We start from the raw sequence: 20,412 nt of genomic DNA on the forward strand, positions 1-20,412 counted from the left end.
ATTTTTGAAAATAGTTATTAGAGGTGTATTTTGAAATCTTTTATTTATATCAATGTTTAGATCTAAATAATTATCAATTTAAAAGTAAGGGCAGTTAACAGAGAACAGGATTTGGCAGCTTTTTTGTTGCGTTGAGCAGCTTTTGTAAAGAAAAAAGTCGTCCGCGGTCCGCAGTTTATTTGAAATGGTTGTAGGAAATTATATATAAAAAATAACTAAAAATGTAACTAAATAAGAATTAAAATAGCAATTTTTAAAAGTAATTATTAAATGAAGAGCTTCAACACTTTTCAAAATAAAAAAACTCTTTTGGTTACTTTTAAATTGTATGTAAATAGCTAAGAAGTATTTTGAGGGTCGCATATTTTAGCTTTAAAGGCCTCAGTTTGTCCTATAAAAAATAAGTTGGTTCTAATTCAGATATTAACATTGTAAATTTATACTAAACAATTTACATTATTAAATGATATAAACTGTGCTTCGAAAGTAAAACATATACTTATTATTCATAACAAATTAGGTTCAACTCAAAATAAGTAACTAGTATGAACAGCAAAGATCATTCAAACTTATTGGAGAAAATGACAAAGTTTGAGGTTTTTTTTTACAGTTTAAGCTTTAGGTTAAATTTTAAGTTTATTAAAGAACTTTGTTTAATAACAAAGCTTTTTAATGTAAAATAATAAAAAAATCCTTGAAAAAATTAGCAATAAGCTTAAGTAAAGAAACTGTTTAAAAATAAAAATCTAAATAACAAGTTTGCCAGAGTTTTCGTTTTTAGAAACTTTAAATAAGAATACGAGTTTTTAAATGTTTTTTTTTTGGATTTATATATATCTCCATAACTTTTAACTGACTATAGAAGTATAAACAAATTAAATAAAAACATGTTTAATTGAATTAACTTATAATGTACCAAAATCAAAAAAATGTTTTCAATGGTTTAATTATTTTTAATTTATTCTGTATACATATAGATTAAGTTAAAGTACTTAAACCATAAACCCACTTTAGTTTTATAAATTTAATTTATGATAACTCAATCATAGAAAAGTTATTTAATTAATTACGATCAAATATAATCTTTGTAATATACATTAAAGTAATGATTAATTTTCGATTTAGTTTTCAAAATACTTAAGATATAAATTAACTTAAAACTTTGTACACTTTTTAAAGTTTTCAATAATAACAGTAAATAAATACTTTCATTACAGTAAGCACATGTGTTAAAATGTTTAATATCACGTCAAACCTTAACGATAGTAAGCTAAGTCGAAAAAAGTTTACGCTTAAAAACATAAAACTTTTAGTCTGCTTTTTCTTTTAGAAAAAATATTTTAAAAGCATATAAACATTCTGCATTTATTTTAATAAGTATTCAAGCTTAAACAGTATCTACAAATGTTATGTTTGTTAATATTTACAGTTTAGTATGACTTTTTTAATTCAAAAATCCAGATTGATATACAGCCAACTTGTATATACTTTGCCTAAATTTAAAACTTGAGAACTTTCAACAAATTTTTACTAGTTAAGTTTTAAGTATACTAAAAATACGTGCTGCTTCAGATTTACAAAATTGTTTTATTTTGAACTGCCTTAATGTGTGATAAAAAATGATTGACTAGCCATAACTACTTTGAATTGAAACTACTTGAGAATAATTTTTAAACTCACTAGTTATACTGGTTCTTTTTACCAGAATATTGTTTGTAGATAAATCAATTTTTTGTACAAGTGACAATGACATAAATAAAACTTATTGTTTTGTATAAATATTCAAATTAAAGTAACAAATTTTTTAATTTGTTAGACCAAGATATCAAGTTATGTTTACTAATATCGAACTCTTTGTAAGCTTTACTAGTTCAAGTACTAAATTATAACATAAAATCAAAAACGATCGTATTACTAACAAGTTTTAATATTTAAAATGCTTTTTTTTTTCAATTTTAGCAAATAATGTTCAACAAACTAGTTTGTTTTATTATGATTTTACAATCTAATAGCGAAAATATTTAGGGTTAAAATAAATTCCGGTTTATTTAAACATAAGCTTTTCCTAGATTTCTGTTTAATTAAAATTGAAAAAGTTGTTGACTAAATAGTTGTAGGATATTAAATATTTTGTAACCATTGTGCTTAATTTAAAACTAATTTAGTCTAATTTTTTTTTTTTGTTGCTGTAGCAACTTATGTTTTCGTATTTTCTGGTAAATAAAGATATCTAAAACAATTTTGAGATTTTTATTAATCGAGTAACTATTTGGATCTTTTCAGATAAGTTATAAATTTATAAATAGTACTTAGTAATACTAATTAATTAAACACTGTTTAATTTTTAATTAATTTGATTAACACAACATTGTTTGAAATAAAACGAAACAACTTTATTTAAAACACACGACTCATCGAATATATGTACAAAATTATAAAAATTATCTACTGCTTCCAATCTTCCAAACCGAGTACTTCTTGGAGTTTGTTGAATGACATCTGTCGAACTGCGTGCTGTAAAATAATCAAGTTTAAAACATAAATTCGACAATATTTTACTGGAAAATTATCGTAGAACTTTGTAAAATTTAATAAAAACCTACCTCCTTCATCACTTTAAAGCATTTAATTTGAACTTTTTAGAGAATATTCTTTTTAATAATACGAAATGTTGTAGGAAATGGGTTTAAAAAAAGTCCATTTGATTGTACGCTATCATTTATCAATATTTAAATTAGAATTAGACTAAAAAGGTTTTTTAAAACTGATTAAAGACTGTAGGAAATAACAGATGTTTAATGAAATGCCCATTTTTCGCCTTTTTAGTTAGCACTTTCTGTAAGGTACACCTAATAAACTCTTCAACTTCGATTGTTAATACCTCAAAAACTACTGGTAGCTTAGTTATTAATGTAAAAAGTAAGACAACTTAAAAATAAAAAGATTGACTTCATGTCCATTAATACAACATAACAAAATTGACCTGTGCGTTCTTAGGCTCTACTATTTAACTTACTTTTTACACATTTTTCGTATGAAAATATTAAACCTAGACATTTAAAATATATTATAAAAAAATTAACCTTTCTGTACAGAAATACTTAAAATATATACTAACGTGAAATCAACCTGAGAACATAAAAATTTAAAAAAAAAATCTTTAAACCTGTGCGCTTCTTGTCATGTCTTCTTTCTGCTGTTCGGTCAGATACCTGAAAATATTTACGTCACCCCTCACAGTCGGATCAACTATGACGTCACTTGACAACAGCAAGCCGCTTGACAACGCTTGGAACACGGTCTTCAGGGCGGTAGACGGGGTGAGAACGAATCCGTCCAATGAATCGATGGCATTCTCAATCAAGTGCTGCACGACTACCTCCATTGTCTGTTGATTGATTTTTTATTTACTGATATTTGATTCATTTATATATTATTAGAAAAATAAAAGATAACTGTTAGACTAAAAAGCAATAGCCAAATTTGATTTAAAAAATAAAAAACACATTCATTTATTTTATTGATTAAATTTTTGAAATTATTAATTAATAACAAATTTACTTATTATATAGAATAATTTAAGCTCACTACTAACAAAAAGTAAATAATTTAAAAACACGTCAAAAACTAACACACTCATTCATACATATGTAACATAGCAGGGACTTCAAAATTCTTTAATGTCAATCACTTATAGTAAAATATAAACTAACCCATTCATTCATACTTTCCCACACTGGATTTCTTTTGCGGAAATCTTTCATCAACCGCGTGATTATGACGCAAGTTTGCATGATTCCCGCTCTCGCCTGTTTCGAAATTAAAAAATTAAAATGTGTTTCTAATATTTCATACTTTTCATACAACAACTTATAACTTCAAAGTTAATTAAGACTCTAAAATTTAAGTATCCGAAAGCTTATCAGTTTTTAGCTTTAAAAAATCATTGGCATAAAGGGGTACGACTTTTATTTTCCAAAATTAACATTGGCTTTCAAATAAAATCCAAGAGTATGATTTATGAGCCAGTTTTGTAGAATACTGAAAATTTACTAAGCAGTAATTTTTGTAATTTTTTTATTATTCACCTGCCACCATTTGATCTGCCTGATTTTCTGGTTCAATTTCAGGCAACTAGCGTCGAATTCATCGGAATCGTCTGCTGTTTCTGTGTTCAAATTTATTTTTTTTAGTAACCGAAATTCTGTTTAATTTCTATAAGTTTACACTTTATTTCAACTTCATTTTATAAAGTATAGGTTTAGGTTAAACATATTTTTTATCAAAAATAATGACATTAGTACAAAAACAACTGTGCGAATTTTTTGTAAAAACGATTTTTTTTAAGAATACGTCAAAGCATTTCAACGAAATATTTCATACAATTTTATTTTTTCTAATATCACAAGTACCTGGTTGAACGAGGGGACAGGTGAAATGAACGACTGCAGTATATACTTGCTCGTCAACATTTGCGCTGAACACCAAAGATTTGTCTTCCTTCTTAACCGAACAATCCTTCTCACTCTGTTCACGTTATTTACTTTATTATTTCATATTTTATACAGTTTTTGCACATGTTTTTTTTTGGTGGAGTTTTTTCCTCACATCTCAATTAAATTAAAATTCTATTAAAAGGATTTGATTATTTTAGCTATTTTTGTAAAATTTTCACTTTACAAACAAAAGTCAGCTTGAAAATATTTGACCAAATTCACACGAACTGAGCACCAGTAAATTTATATTCATTAATCAACATTCATACCTCCACGAGTCCAGTGATCATGTTGAACACTTTCTCGATGAGCTCACTGGAGGGTTTCTCCTTACAAATGAGTATCAATTCGCTTTTATTTTCTCCATTCAGCAGCAGTCCCTTGGCCAACGCCCCCACCCTGAGCACGCACCTCAGCGTTTTCACAGATTTGTCATCTGAGTTGTTGTTTTCCGCACTGTGAAAAAAAAAGTGTAAAAATAAGAGGCTGTGTACTTTTTAATATAAAATAGGAAAAACACATTTAGATTAGGTGTCGATTAAGCCTATAAAGCGTCTACTTTAACTTCACTGGTCATCAATTTTATTATATCATCAATTTCGTAATATCAAATAAAAAAAACTCAGAAACCAAAATGCGCAGTGAATAAAAGGCATTTGTGAAATAAAGTTTTTAGCAGGTAACAAAAAAAATGTTTTTAAATATTAATTAACTCGCCAGAAAAAACATAACAACCTATTTCCTTTAAACAACAACATATTTATCAATTCATTTAAAACTTGACATCATCATTGCAGTTTTAAAGACGAAATGTTATAAGAGACAGTTCATATATATTTTATTTTCAAACATTTTTGTTACCTGTCAGCTTTCTCCTGTTCAATCATCTCGGCCACCTTCTTCAGCATCTGTTCCACCGACACCACCAGCTCCTGAAGTTTTCGCAGCTCGTCGTCCGAAGGGTACACCTCCTTGTGTCGCCTCATTGCCATCTTGTCCCCCTTGCCCCGTATCTGTGACGTCACAATGATAGTTAAGTATCGTTTTTGTTTTAATTTTATGATAAAAGTTTTTTAACTTTTGTTACTGATGGGTTTCGGCGTTAAAAAGCCAACTTAAATTATTTTCAAATATAATATTTATTTTTTATGTTTTTTTATTTGTTTGTGTAATAACACACAACTTTGATAATTCTGTTTTACTTTAAAAAAAAACAATTTAAAAAGTGCAATGGCTTTAGTTTGAAAAAGTATGGAAACTGTACTTGTACTGAAAACTTTCCACTTTGCTTGTCTTTTTTCTGTCGAAGAAAATTACCAATGCATTAATTTAGTAAAAACATGTTAACGAATTTATTCTACAATACTATCAAATTGATATATTATAATTAGTTAACAACTCAAGTTTTTGAAACTAAATGCTCGCTGACAAATACTCTTAAAACTAATAGATAAAACACAAACAAAAAGTATAATTAACTTTTATTTAAATCCAAAGTAAAAACAAAAAAGCTGCAAGCTACTCTATTTTTACTTACTCTAAAATACTTTTTAGTGAACTAAATAAAACAAACTGGTCCTACAATATTTCTCGGTAAAGATAATATACTTTTAATTAATAATAACAAATTTAAACAGCATTCTTTTTTTATTACACCAACACATGTTGAAGTGTGTTAACGGGTTAGCAACTTCAACGAAGCTATGAAGATCAAGAAATGTTGACTTCATTTTAAATACTGACCATTGAAGTGTGTTAAACCGTTTACACACAGAAACAAGTGTTGGTGTAGCAAAATAAAGAACAATGTTTAAACTTGTTATTATCATACATTATAGTGAACTTGCTAGGATAGCAAACAATTTATATTTTGAATAGTTAAAACTTCTAAACATTAATATTTAAACAAATTTTGTAAAAAAATATATAACTTGTTTTCGCATACAAAAACAACACTGCTCTTTCAACTGAAAACTAAATTCGTTGACAAAAAAAATAAGAAAACTAACAAAGTATCTGGAGAAAGGCTGCCTGTTCCTGGGCCTTCTGGACATTTTCGAGCCTTGTTCGTTCCTCATTTGAATCCTTTGTTCCTCCTCACTGCAATTAAGTGAAAAAGTTGATACAAAAAACATTTGATTTTTAAACATTTAAAAATTAAACATTTAGATTTTTAAATTTTGATTTCTAGAAAAAACCTGGAAGAAATTGACAGGGTTGTCAAATGTTTTTGGAGAATTGTCTTCCAGGTTTTCGAAATGTCTTCCAGGTTTTCGAAATGTCTTCCAGGTTTTCGAAATGTCTTCCAGGTTTTTTTAATTTACTCGTTTTAGGGTCTATTTTTAGTAAAAATCTGTGTTAAATAGTATAACGACATTGAAAAGATATGTTCAAGCTTATTTAAAAGTGTTTTTTATGAAAAATTTTTAATGATGATAAAAAATTATCTAGATCTAGACGATAGATTTTTTGTTTCAAACCGAACTTTACTACTTAACATTTAAAAGTAATTTAAAATTCCAGGTTTTACCACGCTACTTGGTGATTTTTTTCAGAGATTTTTGATCATAACTACAGACTATTTTTCTTAACTTCTCAAATTCCAGGTTTTTCCAGGATTCCAGGATTTTTGGCAATCCCGAATTAAAAATATAGGAATAACTCTAGACAATGTATTAGAATGGGTTTTTTAAACTGTTGAGTTAGCTTTGAAGTAAACAAGATTGGTGATTGCTGATTTGATTATCAAACATTTATAATAAAATATTCTCCTGTGATAAAATGGATTGTTTCATCTATTTTATTCAAATTTAAAAAAATCAATTTACCTAAATTTAGAATAACTTTAGAAAACATAGCTTTATTAAATAATACTGTACAATACATACAATTAAGTTTCAGTAAACTAAAACAAGATTAAAGTTATTTACAAAAATCTTGAACGCATGTAAATAATAAAGTTCAAAAACAACTTTTAAAAACTTTATTTTACAAAACTACAAGAAATTAAACAACCATCATTTGAGATCAACTTTTAAAACACGCATGACCAACAGATTAAAATTTAAAAATTCAATCTACCAATCACACGTGTTTTATTCAGATTGCAGCTGAACTGAGTATTAATGGTGAAGCTTTTTTTTTTGCTCGAAATTTATAAATTATTTCTGTGTTCACTTTTTTTTTTGCACAAGGTCTATTCAGTTTTTTTAACTTTGAAAAGTTTTGAAGATTTTGTGTTTATTGAGTCAAAACAACTGATATTTTTGTGATAATTTAGAGCACAGTCGTTGTAAAATACAACTAAGTTATAGGGCTGGGAGCTTAATATTATATTTTTACAAAAAGATGCATTTTAAGTTATCAAAATAAAGTTACATACAAAGTATAGTCAAAAATTAAGGAGAAATTTCTTTTTAACCAAGAACAACAGACTGTGCCCAAATAAAAAATAGCAGCGAACGTCAAAAATAATTTAAAATTCAAAACAAACCGCAGTAAAAGTGCATTCATCTTTTTTTCCGGAACGACAGCAGATACCGGCTTAGTGGGCTTTGTCTGAAATTTGCAAAATAAAAAATGTTTGAGAATTTAGCTACATAGTTGTTTGTAATACACCTACCTCTTTTAAATGTCTTTTTTTTCTGATATACATTTTTTACATTTTTAGAGGTAGATGCGTTTAACTACCAAGTCTAAATAACTAAATTCTACATATTATTGATTTTTCAATTACGTTATATAAATCATCTGTTTTAAATGTGCACTCTATTTATAACAAAGTTTTTTTATACAGTTTTTTATAAGATTAAACTAGTTATTTTTAATGGAAAAATAATCGTTTCAAAAAAATTAACCCTAAAAAACATAACTTTAAATAATATTGGTTTAAAACTACTATAAGGTAGAACTAGTTAATTAAGATTTGACTAAAGGACTTTTCACTTGTTCAAATTTGTAGAGGAATTCATTTTGTCTACAATTTTTACATTTTTTGTTTTAAAAAAACAGATTATTATAGAAACTTTCAAAATAAATGCGTTTTTTTTTAAGTTATAGACAACTAGAAACATATAAAAAAAAGTCTACTAAAAACTAACTAGGGATCATTATACTGAGACTTCAACTCAATTTTAATTAAATATTGGGCAATTTGTTTGGCATCCAATCAATGCACAAATATTATATTACGTAATCCCTTACAACTTGAATACTTTTCTGCTTAACTTGTACCTTTGTGCTTGCAGCTTTCACAACAGGTTTCGTTTCTGAAGCCTCGGCAGCAGGCTCTTCCGATTTCGCTTCGTTCATTTCAACCACAATCGCTTTCGTCTCGCCAGCGCCGCTAGCGGCAGCTTCTTCCACTTTCGCGCCATTTTCACCGCCTGCAGGTTGCGCTGTTTCCATTGGTGCTTCTTCGCCGGAAGACTTTTTTGCCACCTTGTGCTTCATTGTTGCTGTGCAAAGTTGGCATTTTAAACCAATATTTTTTGCACATGAAAGTATACAAGCTATTCATTTCAATAACTTTTAAACAAACTATTATAAAATCTAAGTAAAAAATCACATGTATATTACATTTTAATTTATATCAAAAGTTTTTTAACTTTGTGATTTAAACTTTATCCAGAACAACAGGTTGTAATTTCTTTAACAATCAACATACTGAATAATTACTTTAAAACAACATTCTACAAACCTGCTTCGGCCATTCCCGCGTTTTGAGCTTTCTTGGCTGCTTTCTTCTTCTTCTTGGTTGGCGGCTCTTCGATCGCTTCGTCGTCAACTGTTACGTCATAAAAACAAAAATTTAACATTACATTACATTTTAAAACTTAGAGAATTAAGTTGTATTTTGCTTTCAATTGAGCTTTTAAAAGTTTGCTGTTTTGTTCGCTCAAACCAGCGTTTCCCAAACTCATTTTCATAAACGCCTCTTTGGCATATTTCTAAATAGTTGCCTCTATTTATTATATATTGTCCCTTAAGTAGTTGATTACCAATTTAATTTGTTTGCTTCCTTACAAGTTACAAGCCCCTGATAGCCAAAACTATCCCATTGGAAAACCTTGGTTTAAACTCAGTGTACTGTTTTAACCCAGTCAAAATTAAAAATAAAATCGTGTATACCAAAGTTTACTTAATCATAATTTAATATTTTATCTTAAGACAGTCTTTATAGTGAAAAATCTGTTCTGGCTATGAAATATTTTTTTAATTAAGGCATACAAAACATTATATTTTAAACAAGTGTTCAGCAACACATAACAGTCAGACATACTTCAGTGTCAAGCTTTTTTAAAACTGCTAGATTTAATTTCACATACACTCACAGAACTCAATTTTTCTGTCGTTTGGAGCTTGTGTCGGATCGTACTTTTGAGGCTTGTAAGTTTTTGGAATCTTGTTGTTTTCAGCAGCATACATATCCTTTAAAAGAAAACATCTTTACAAGCTTATTGGTTTTCAGCTAAGCTTATTGCAACAGACAAAAAGACATTTTTTAAATTAAAAACTATAAATTTACTTTAGTGGGAATTTATTGTTGCAAAACTTAACAACAGCCTTTTTTAAGGCTTAAACAAAAAAAACTGAGCTGTTTTTACAATAAATGAGAACAGCAAAAAAACCTCAGCGCTAAAAAAAATTCATTAATTTTCAAACCTCTCTCTTTGGAAGGCCTTGTTCAGTGAGTTTTCCGCTTTCAACCAAATAATCGAAGAAATCCCAGCAAGCTCTGGTTTGAGCGTCCTTCTTCTTTGTGGCGCAACCCTTGCCTGAATGGTAGGTATCATTAATACAAATTTATCGATATTAGACTGAATGTTACATAAAATTATATTTGAAGCTTTTTATTTAAATTTTATTTTATTTGTACTTGGTTTGAATTAAAAATTATTTTTTACCATGGGAAATATTGAACTTGTTTCTACCCAAATAGTTATAAATAAACACATGGGTGAAAACAAATGTTTTGCATGTTTGAAAGGTTATTTAGGTAACTTGTTTAAATACAGAATACGTAAATATTTTTGTAACTCCAGCTACATTACGGGGAACATTTTCTTTCGTAGATTTTTCAAACTCAAAAAACATTATAACCACTTACACCTGACAAAATACAAGTCAAGAAAAAAGGTTAAAAAACTTCGGAAAAAAGACTTTTTAACATAAAACTTAAAAAAACATGTAAAATAACCCCTTCGTCCAAATAACATCTTAAATAACAAAAATATAACAACCACTTACGCCTTAAACCAAAAGTCTAAAAAACTTACAACATTCAAAAAGATGTCAATTACTTAAACTCAACTATGCAAAATGTCAAAAAAAAAGAACAAAACTGTTCCGACCCCATGAACTTCTATAAAAAATGTCGCTTATTCACCTGACACATTAACTTGAAAAAATTGCAGTTCAAAAAAAAGTTCTTCAAACTCAACCCACCGACGTAAGTGAACCCTTCAGCTACAAGCTCGCTGATGTAGGTGACCGCGTGGTTGGGCAGCAAGTGTGACGTCATAACGTACTCCGGCTTGCTGTGACGCTTGCTCATGTACGCATACAAGTACGCCTTCGGTTCGGTTGCCTGTGTGAAAAAAATAGCTGATAAAAAAGATTTGATTTTTGATAAAAAATTTAACTTGAATGATTAATGGTGTGAAAATTAAATAATTTTATGTTAACTATTTATAAAAGAGTGTGATTAGGACTTGGGAGTAGTATTTATCATAAACTTGAAGGTGGAATTTACTTAAAACGTGCTAAAATATTTTGATTGAAATTGGATAATTTCAACTTATGGATTGTAAAAATATATTGTGTGTAAAACTTGAATTTAGGTATTGAATACAAATGTAATATAATCTCAATTTAAATAACTAATTTTAAAGAATGGATTGTAATTGAAATAATTCAGACATAATAATAAACCTAATGTGGTTGGTTCATAATTGTTTATTTTGAAAATTCACACAAACTCACGTTTATTGGTTTGGCGGTTGGTTCTTTTTTCTTCAGTAGAAATCTTTCTCTTTTTTTGTTCTGTTAAAAAATTTCTTCAATGATTTTTCAAAACATTTATTATATATAATAGTAATAGTTTATATTCTATTATTTCAAGACTTTATTATGCAAACTAAGTTTCGGTCAAAGACCTCATCAGTGCTTATAAAAAATCTTATTCAAATAGAATATTCACTGACGATGTCTTTTACCGAAACTTAGTTTGCAATATAAATTCTTGATAGAATAAATATATTATTTCTCCTCTAGTAGTTGAGATCTCTTTATTTGTTTTCTAAAAATCAAAACATATTATATTAGTAGTTTAGTTAATTTTTTTTATGCGTAATCTTTTTACTTTATTAATATAAATTTGTTTACTTTTTTGACATTGAGCTTTAAAAATATTCTAGTAAAATTATATTATGTTATAGAAAAAAACTTCAAGATCATAGCAGTAAAAAATATTTCAATGTTACAGCTGCAAACCTTGTTTTAAATTATGTTAACTTAAAATCAAAAGACTTAAAACTATTTATCAACTCATTATAGGAATTATTACTTTAAAAAACATTTTAAGTTAATGGAAAACAACAACAGAATTGTTAGCTTATATTTGACAAAATTGCTGCAACAACGATCGATAAGTTAAACAAATGTTTAACTGCAGATAAAACTACAATGAGTAAACTAATTGATCAATTGTTGCAGCAGCTACAAAATAATGAAAAATAGCAACTAATACTTGGTAAAAATCGATATTAAGTTTAGTTCATTAACAGATGATCACATGAATCAAGTTATTGAGATTTTTTCAAATATAAGTGATAATTAGACTAAAGGTTGTTTAAAACATTTTTTTAAGCATACAAATATGTAAATAAAATTCCCTAAATACAACACCTTACTAAGGTAATGATAAACATTTAAACTTTTTTTGTGGAAATGTAATTCATTAAAACTTATTTAATATAAACAGTAATATCTACAAATAAAACCTTATTAAACAGAATTCGCACTTGATAAAAAAACCTTATGTAGTAGTAAAGTTTAAATATATAAATTCATGGTCAAAGTTTTTAGTTCAAGTTTATTATTTAGTTTTTTGACAGCAGTGAATCTAACAACAAAATTTAAAACTATCAATATGTTGTGTAAATATTTCTTAAATACTTAAAAACTTTTTTATTTCGGAAAACAAGCTTGAGTGTATTACAACTCTATGAGAACGTATAACTTATTTTGGCTGAAAGCGGGCAATTAATATTATTTTGTTTGATTTTATTAAGTAATAGTTGCAATTGAACTAGTCATTTTCTCAGTTTTTATTTATCTTTTGCAATTAAGGCCATAGGGGGGGGGGGGGGTCCACTTTGTTTTTTACAACTTGATCTTATTTTGTAGAATTTAATCTGAGCTATCAGACACTTTTAACCGCTTAAAAAAACTCAAAGTAACTTTTGAGATATAAGCGATCAAAGAAAGGGCGTTCAAAAGGTTCCTTATGGAAGGCGAAAACTAAAAATGCGAAAAAAGACTATTTCACTAAAAATCTATCTACTCCTTCATTTTTTGAGTAATCTTTCTCAAATTTTCACAGAAGGTGTATCATTAAACTTCAAAGAGATCTATTGTAGGATTTTTTTAATTTTGAGTAAAAAAAAATTATTGTCAAAAAACTACCCTTTTTTTTAGTTTTTTGTGGATAAAATTTTTATTTTTCAAAATTTCAAAAATTCCAACATTCAGATTCTTCAAAATATTAAAAGGAACATTTCCTGAAAATTTGAAGTCTCTAGGTCAAAAAATGAAGGAGGAGATAGGTTTTTAGTGAATTTTTAAATTTCCGAGAAAATTGACTCCAAAAAATTTGCGGTCCATACGTTAGTATCGGAAACTTTTTACAAAAAATAAAATATCTCATAAGTTAAATTATACTTTTGAATTCTATAAAAGCAGGCTTGTAGTTTGTATTTAAAGCTTTCATATAAAAGCCAAAATTATTTTTTGTAAAAAAAAAAGTCGGACCCCCCCCCCCCCTATGGCCTTAACTTTCAGTGTACTTATTTTAGAATAAAAACGCGTTAGTTTTTATCAACTATTTCAATTCTTTAGCTTCAACATAATAATAAATTCTTAATTCAACTAATAAATAATTAAAATATTGATTATAGTTAGACAAATAACAAAAAAACTACTAAGCTAATGTAAAAATATTTTAGCAAAAACAAAAAAATGTCTACAACTTTTTTGGTGACAGTTTTAATTACGAACAGTGTCTTACAAGTATTACAGATAAAAATATTATTTAAATAAATTTTGGTATCAAGTATTATGTTGTAAGTCATAGATCTATTTTCATTTTTATTATAAAGCGAATCATAATTTAATAGTTAGTAAGTTTAAACATACCCTATTAGAATATACTTTTAAAAACTGCCTTAAAGCAAAATGTACATCAATTACATTTATATAAATCAACAAACTCACAGCAAGGAAATTGTTGTTTTTGTTTCCAGGCAACGCATTTCCTCCTCCCCGATTAAAAAGTGGTCCAGCAGAGGGGTTTCCCCTCCTAGCTTGCCCGCCCCTTCCTCCGCGGTAACCCAACCCCGATTTGATGTAACCCAGGTCCTGCTTGTTCGGCCTGCAAAATTAATTGTTAACAACAACGAAAATTGAAATAAAAGATTAGGGGTTTTGTTGGTAAAACGATAATTTTTTTTAATTAGTTGACTTTTTAAGTTAATCCGTTGATCACATACACCTTAAATGATAAGTAGAAGCAAAAATACATCAATTTGTTTTTTAATGAATACTATTTTTTTAATTTTTATATAATAGTTGTAGCTTTATTTTTTGTAAGACTTTTTAGACATAAAAATATGTAATAAAAAAACACACGTAGCTTAAAAATTTGTATTGTAAAACAACACATAAAACCAACTATTATATGATAGAAAAACTTAGCTATTTAGATACTCTACAAATTATATTATCAGTGCTCTACTACTCGATTCAAGTTAAAACAAACAAATAACAGTTAACAACTTAATCTTTTTTTAAACCAGTTACAAATAAAAACTACAAAAATTTCCCCACCTCATGTTACCGAAGTTGCCTCCCCTCCCCCCTCTGTTGTTGCCCCTCCCGTTGCCACGGTTACCCCCACGGAACGATCCTCCCCTGAACCCCTTGCCCCGCATCTGCTGCTGCTGGGGCTGCTGGGTGAATCCCTGGTTGAAGTCGCCGTGGAACTGCTGGCCGCTCTGCGACGAGTTGGCGTACTGCTCGATGTTGTACTGGTAGTTCTCGTCACCTCCTCCCTGCTTGCTCTGGTTCCTGTTGTTGCGCCCGCCAAAATTTCCGCGATTCTTTCCCTGAAAATAGAATGTTTAAACTGTTTTGTTAATTTTGTTGAATGATGTAGTAGATTTTGAGGGAAATTTAAAAGTTTTTATTATCAGAAGTTTTAAGTTAAAAGGTTTTGTTGAGATTACAATTTTATGTAAATTAATATAAAAAAACAACATCAATCTTCCAAAAAATATAAGTGTGGAGCTATATCAATTTTATTTTAATTTATACGACTTAAAATTTTTTTCTTTATGATCTAAGTAAAACATAAAGGGTATTAAAGGCCAAGTTTTCCGCGGTTTTTCACCTGAAGTGGAAATGATGTTTAAACTGTTTTGAATAAATTTTGCAAGAGTTTTGAAGAAAAATTAAACAAAACTATCTTATTTTGAATCTTATTCTTATATACAACTTTTAGTGTTTTTTATTTATTTTTAGACAGTTTATAAAGCTATATTTACTGTACAATTTAATGTAAATTAATACTAATAAACAACAGCAATCTGTTAAAAATAAAAATTGAAGCTGAACTAAGTGAATTTTTTAAAGTCTGAAGTAAAATATTTAATATTGTCTCAATAAAACACAAATGGTAGCTAAGTTATACTGAAACTTTAACATTCCGTAAGTTTTTAGTAGGAATGACAAAAACTTTAAGTAATTATTTTTATAGTATTTTTACTCAAATACTAAGAGAACTAAGTGAATAAACTAATAGTAAAAAAGCGATTAAAAACTACAGTATATCTCAACCCAAGTTAAGTGAATGAAAAATTTTTAGGACACATTATAGCTACAACTTGGTTTCAAACGTCTGTGTGATTATATCTTTCAAAACATATGTTAACTATTCCTTGATATTAACATCTCCTTTTTTTAAACTAAAAGACATGTATCAACAAACTGTTCCTACCCTGTTGTTACTGTTGTTGGGAAACACTTGAGTAAGATTTTTGCTCTGAGGAGTAGAAGAGTTGTTAAAGCTGCCACCGAAGGAGTTTTCCACAAGCTGGCTGTCGCTCATGCCTTCTAAAGTTATAATGAAAAATAATACTTATTGAAATATCATTGTAATTTTAACATTAATATTTTATATCAGTTGGTTATTCTCAATTAGAAACTGGTGAAAACTATTTCCAAAACAACATTTTTAACTGAAGTTAAAGCTATTTTTGAAAGATAAGTATTTCTAAATGTTTCTTTTGAGATTTATTTACAAGAAGATATAAATTATCATTAAACATACTATTATTATCATTAAACTATTATTGTAAGCTAATTTGACTACTTTACAGTATATACTAATTTACTACTTATAAAAGTTTAAATACGGAAATAAAACTAATTAATGAACTTCTATTGTGAGTTTAATTACCTAAGCAAGTAAGTTTAAGCAATTTTTGAAAAGTAAGTATTTCAAAATGTTTCTATTTAGATCTAAGCAAAAAATAACTTGTAAATAAAATACATATACTAACGGTTGAAATTTGACTGGTTTTGTTGGTTCTGGTTGTAAAAACTTGCAGCGCTGCTGTAAGACTGAGGCTGTAAAATGAATACATTTGCATAAAAATAACAGACCATGTTACATTTAATTTACTTTGAAATGCTGTTAATTTTATATCAGCCAACAGTTTATTTTGTTTGATTTAACTTTAAGTATAGAACTATGGAGGAATAGTTTTTTTATTTTTTTAATACAACAAAATGTAAACAATTAAAAAAATATATTTAAACTTTATTTTTAATAAACGAAAAGTTTAAACAATGAAGTAATTAGTCATTAGATAAATTTATTCAAATCTTTTTTTATTTTAATTATTAACTGCAATTGAAAAATAGTTTAATTTATACAAGACTATATTTATAAACTATTTCACTAGCTCTGAAACTTAAGTACTTAATAAAAAAATCAACTTACTGGGTTAACAGACTGTTGAGAACCACTATTGTTCATTTGATCCTGTTTTGTTTTAGGTAGTTGATAAAAATATTTAATTTGACATTATATAGTAGAAGATTAGTTTCAAATGAACAATAAGTATTTTCAAAGAAAAATTGCTTAGAACTGTTTAATCTTACATAATACATAAGTAAACAATAAAGTTGATACTTAAGGTAAAAATATTAATGTAAAAAGATTAACAGTATAATACACACCATTAAAGTTTACTAAGTAGTTAGAACAAAAACGTTCATGTTAAATGAAACATACGTTTTAGCTACTAAATAATAGACCAGTCGGAAAATAGAAACAACTGTATTTTGTTACTAATACATTTTTCAATAGTATTTTGCCTGCCTGCCATAAAGTATGTACAGCTCTATGGTTTTTCAATACTCCAAATAGTACTTTAAATTAAGATTCCGTAGAGCCGCCTATATTTTATGGGTAACAAATTGATTTTAGTTATATAGAACAGATGTGTAGAATTAAGTTTAAATACAGACAAGTAAGTTATCAATTAAACTTAATCTTTAAAGTTTTGACTGTAACATTAGTTATGTACACTTAACACATACTATCTATAGTTATATTGTTTTTATAAACATAAATTACATTTTAATTTATATACTAAAAGCATATAACAATAAAAAATCAAAACAAAATTAAAGAATATAAAACTGTTCTTATAGATTTAGATAAATACTTCACATGTGAAGAACTGTTCTTAAAATAACAGACTTTTTTATTGAAATTATATACATTTTAATCTTTCAGCCAAGACAAATATGTAAAACAAAGGAAAAAAGTATAACTATAATATAATAGTAGCTAAAATAATCTAATCATAAATATTCAAATTATACTTTAAAAATTTTTAACTGTGTTTCCTTAAAACGTTTTGTTAGAAATTGAATGATTTAAAAAGTTAAATAAAAGTTTAATACTTCAATGTACTATAATCATAAAACTTAAACTGTACTTATTTAAAGTGATAAAAATTAATGAGTTATAGTTTGACATATTAATAAGTTATAGTTCTCTACAACTTTAGATAAGTTTCAAAAGATTAAAAGAATATATTTATTTTTTTGTAGTTTGTTTAGTTGAAAACAATTTAAATATGAACTATTATGAAACAACATAAACCTGGCCATAATTGAAATTTCCAGCATTTTGTCCAAAGTTACCAATCTGGTTTCCACTGTAATAAAGTTGTGTAAGTTATTTTTATATAGTTACTATGAAAACTTGTCTTACTTTTAACCATTAAAGGCTAAAATGTGTTTAATAATCAATTTATGATATAATTCAATTAGAATAGTTTATTATATTTGTGAGGATAAATATGTTTGAAGTTTAGGATAATATTTCATAAATAAATTTTTAAGTAATGATAAAACTAAATGTGTATTAAGGGTAAAAGCATTGACATTGGCTCTTCTATTAAAGCTTGAAGTTTTAACTATAAGTGAGTTTTTATATAATACAAAAAATATAATTTACTTATAAAATATAGTTATTTTTGTAAAAATTTTCCAACATAAACATATGGACCACAATATTTTCATTGTCAATTTTCTCGGAAATTTTAAAACTAGCTAAAAATAAGCTCTCTTTTATAACTACTTATTTAAATACTTATGTTAGACAATATAGTAAGCTTGTAAACTATGTTCTATTATAAATGTAATAATTTCTTCAAATGCAAAAAGCTTTGTTTCGAGTTTCAAAAGCTAAAAATGTTAAGTTATACCTGAAACAAAATAACTGATTAAGTAAAGTAAAAAGTAACTTTTAAGACTTATATTTAAGAAAAGTTTTATTTCATAGCATTATTTAGTTAAAAGACCTTTAAAATGGAATTTAAAATAACAACAATGTACTTTTCAGCTATCAATTCACTTTTTCAGAGCAATAAAAAAAGTTTTTATGGTAAAAATTGATAATTGATTTATTTAATAATTAGTAATTACTTATGGTTATTTTTTTCATATTTTTTAAAATTTTAATTTAAAATAGTATGTAATTTAATAAAACTATTTTAAATAGCTGTAGCTTGCAGAAGACTATTTTCTTAAATTACAGCACACAAACAACATTTCCTAATAAAATTTGTCTTCTGTTCATAAAAGGCTGCCAACCTTGCCTTGAAGAAAAACTTGATAAAAAGTATTTTAAAGAAACTAAAAACAACTTAATTATCAGATGTGAGATGAGATTTAAAACAAGCTTCTGTGATCACATCAAATTTTTTAATTATTTAAGCAAAACTACTAGTTTTGGATAGTAAAAAATATACAACTGTAGTGATGTAGAAATATTGACTGTATTTTGATATAAAATTTAATACACATTATTTCACATTAAATAAGTATAGTCTTTTATTAAAATCCAATTTTAATCTAACCCTTGAAATTGTTGGCCGTCATTAGTTGAATATCCATAATAATCCATATTGGCTGTTCTACTTTAAATAAAATAAACCTGATTGTAAAAACACTTGCATAATTTGGTGTAGCTATACAAATTATCAAAATGAATAATTAGTAAATTATCATTAAAAACTGTTAAATATGAGCATTAGTAATTAAATAACAGTCTATAGTTTCAGATGAAAGTATCAAAGAGCTATTGAATATGAATATCGGTAATTAAATAATAGTCTAAAGGTTCAAGTGAAAGTCTGATAGTTTTAAAGCAATCAGGTGGCAGAAGCAGTTTCTGTTTTCTTGTGAGTGAAGTATCTTCCTAACTGAACTAGCTGGCAAGTTTCATTGGCCGCGTGGCAAGCAAACAAAAGGTGGTTCCTAGGCTGAACCATCCAGGCAAACCTCATGAAGAGACCTGAGTAGACACATAAAGCAGCTGTCATCCTTGGGCTGATTATGTCTGGGGACTTTTTCATGTCTGCCATGGCTGCAATTGGGATACCCCAGTTGGCAACCGGGCCCCAGAAGTGGGTGCTCATCAGGTAGCTCCTGAACTCTTTGCTTTTCACGTGCTCAGCAAACTTTCTAAAGTGTTTTGACATTTTCTATTTATCAATATAAAATGTCTGAAAAAAATAGTAGTAAATAACATGAACCTTGTTAAAAGCTGAGAAAACTCAATACAAATTTAAAGTATAAAGTAAAATTAAGGGCAAAGAGGTCCAATACTTTTTTTACAAAAAAAAAACATTTGCTTTTATTTGAAAGCTTAAGGTATATACTATGGGAAACTTTTTATATAACAAAAAAAATCATTTAAGTTATGAGATATAACAGTTTTAGAAAAGATGCAATACAATGGTATAGAACTTAAAATTTTTTAGGCTGATTTTCTTTAAATTATTAAAATTTTAATAAAAATCGATCTTATTTTTCATTGTTCAAGTTATTGACCTCAAACTTTTAGGAAATGTTCGGTGCATTATAAGAAAAAATCTTTTAACTATATTTGAGAAAAAGTATATGAAATAAGAATTATATGACCATTATAGAAAAAAACTATATTCTTTAAAAAAAATGAAAAATCATTCAAGTTTTACAAATTTGTGCAAAAGGATTGTTCATAATTAAAAGTTAAGATTAAACTAAGGGATCCTAGTAAGCTCTCTAATTTGTC

The 20,412-nt window shown here is 27.1% G+C and overlaps 2 protein-coding genes across 2 annotated transcripts; both read right to left on the reverse strand.

Annotated features, from left to right (window-relative positions):
• Positions 1-2,380: 2,380 nt before the first annotated feature.
• On the reverse strand, positions 2,381-19,295 carry LOC145833760 (uncharacterized). Its single transcript, XM_082940934.1, has 22 exons — positions 19,214-19,295; positions 17,953-18,007; positions 16,780-16,821; positions 16,337-16,403; positions 15,772-15,887; positions 14,604-14,881; positions 13,992-14,148; positions 11,481-11,540; positions 10,944-11,085; positions 10,161-10,273; positions 9,830-9,926; positions 9,196-9,282; positions 8,730-8,953; positions 7,990-8,054; positions 6,506-6,596; positions 5,358-5,509; positions 4,766-4,952; positions 4,413-4,527; positions 4,089-4,168; positions 3,714-3,809; positions 3,167-3,388; positions 2,381-2,514 (listed from the first exon to the last, which is right to left on the reverse strand). Exons 1-22 carry the CDS (start codon positions 19,258-19,260, stop codon positions 2,446-2,448), a joined length of 2,562 nt encoding a protein of 853 aa, XP_082797060.1. The 5' UTR covers positions 19,261-19,295; the 3' UTR covers positions 2,381-2,445.
• Positions 19,291-19,857, reverse strand: LOC145833761 (mitochondrial pyruvate carrier 1-like). Its single transcript, XM_082940935.1, has one exon. It carries the CDS (start codon positions 19,835-19,837, stop codon positions 19,508-19,510), a length of 330 nt encoding a protein of 109 aa, XP_082797061.1. The 5' UTR covers positions 19,838-19,857; the 3' UTR covers positions 19,291-19,507.
• Between the last annotated feature and the right edge of the window lie 555 nt (positions 19,858-20,412).

Source organism: Thalia democratica, chromosome 4 (assembly GCF_965202585.1).
Source record: "Thalia democratica chromosome 4, ktThaDemo2.hap1.1, whole genome shotgun sequence".
Classification (NCBI taxonomy): Eukaryota; Metazoa; Chordata; class Thaliacea; order Salpida; family Salpidae; genus Thalia; species Thalia democratica.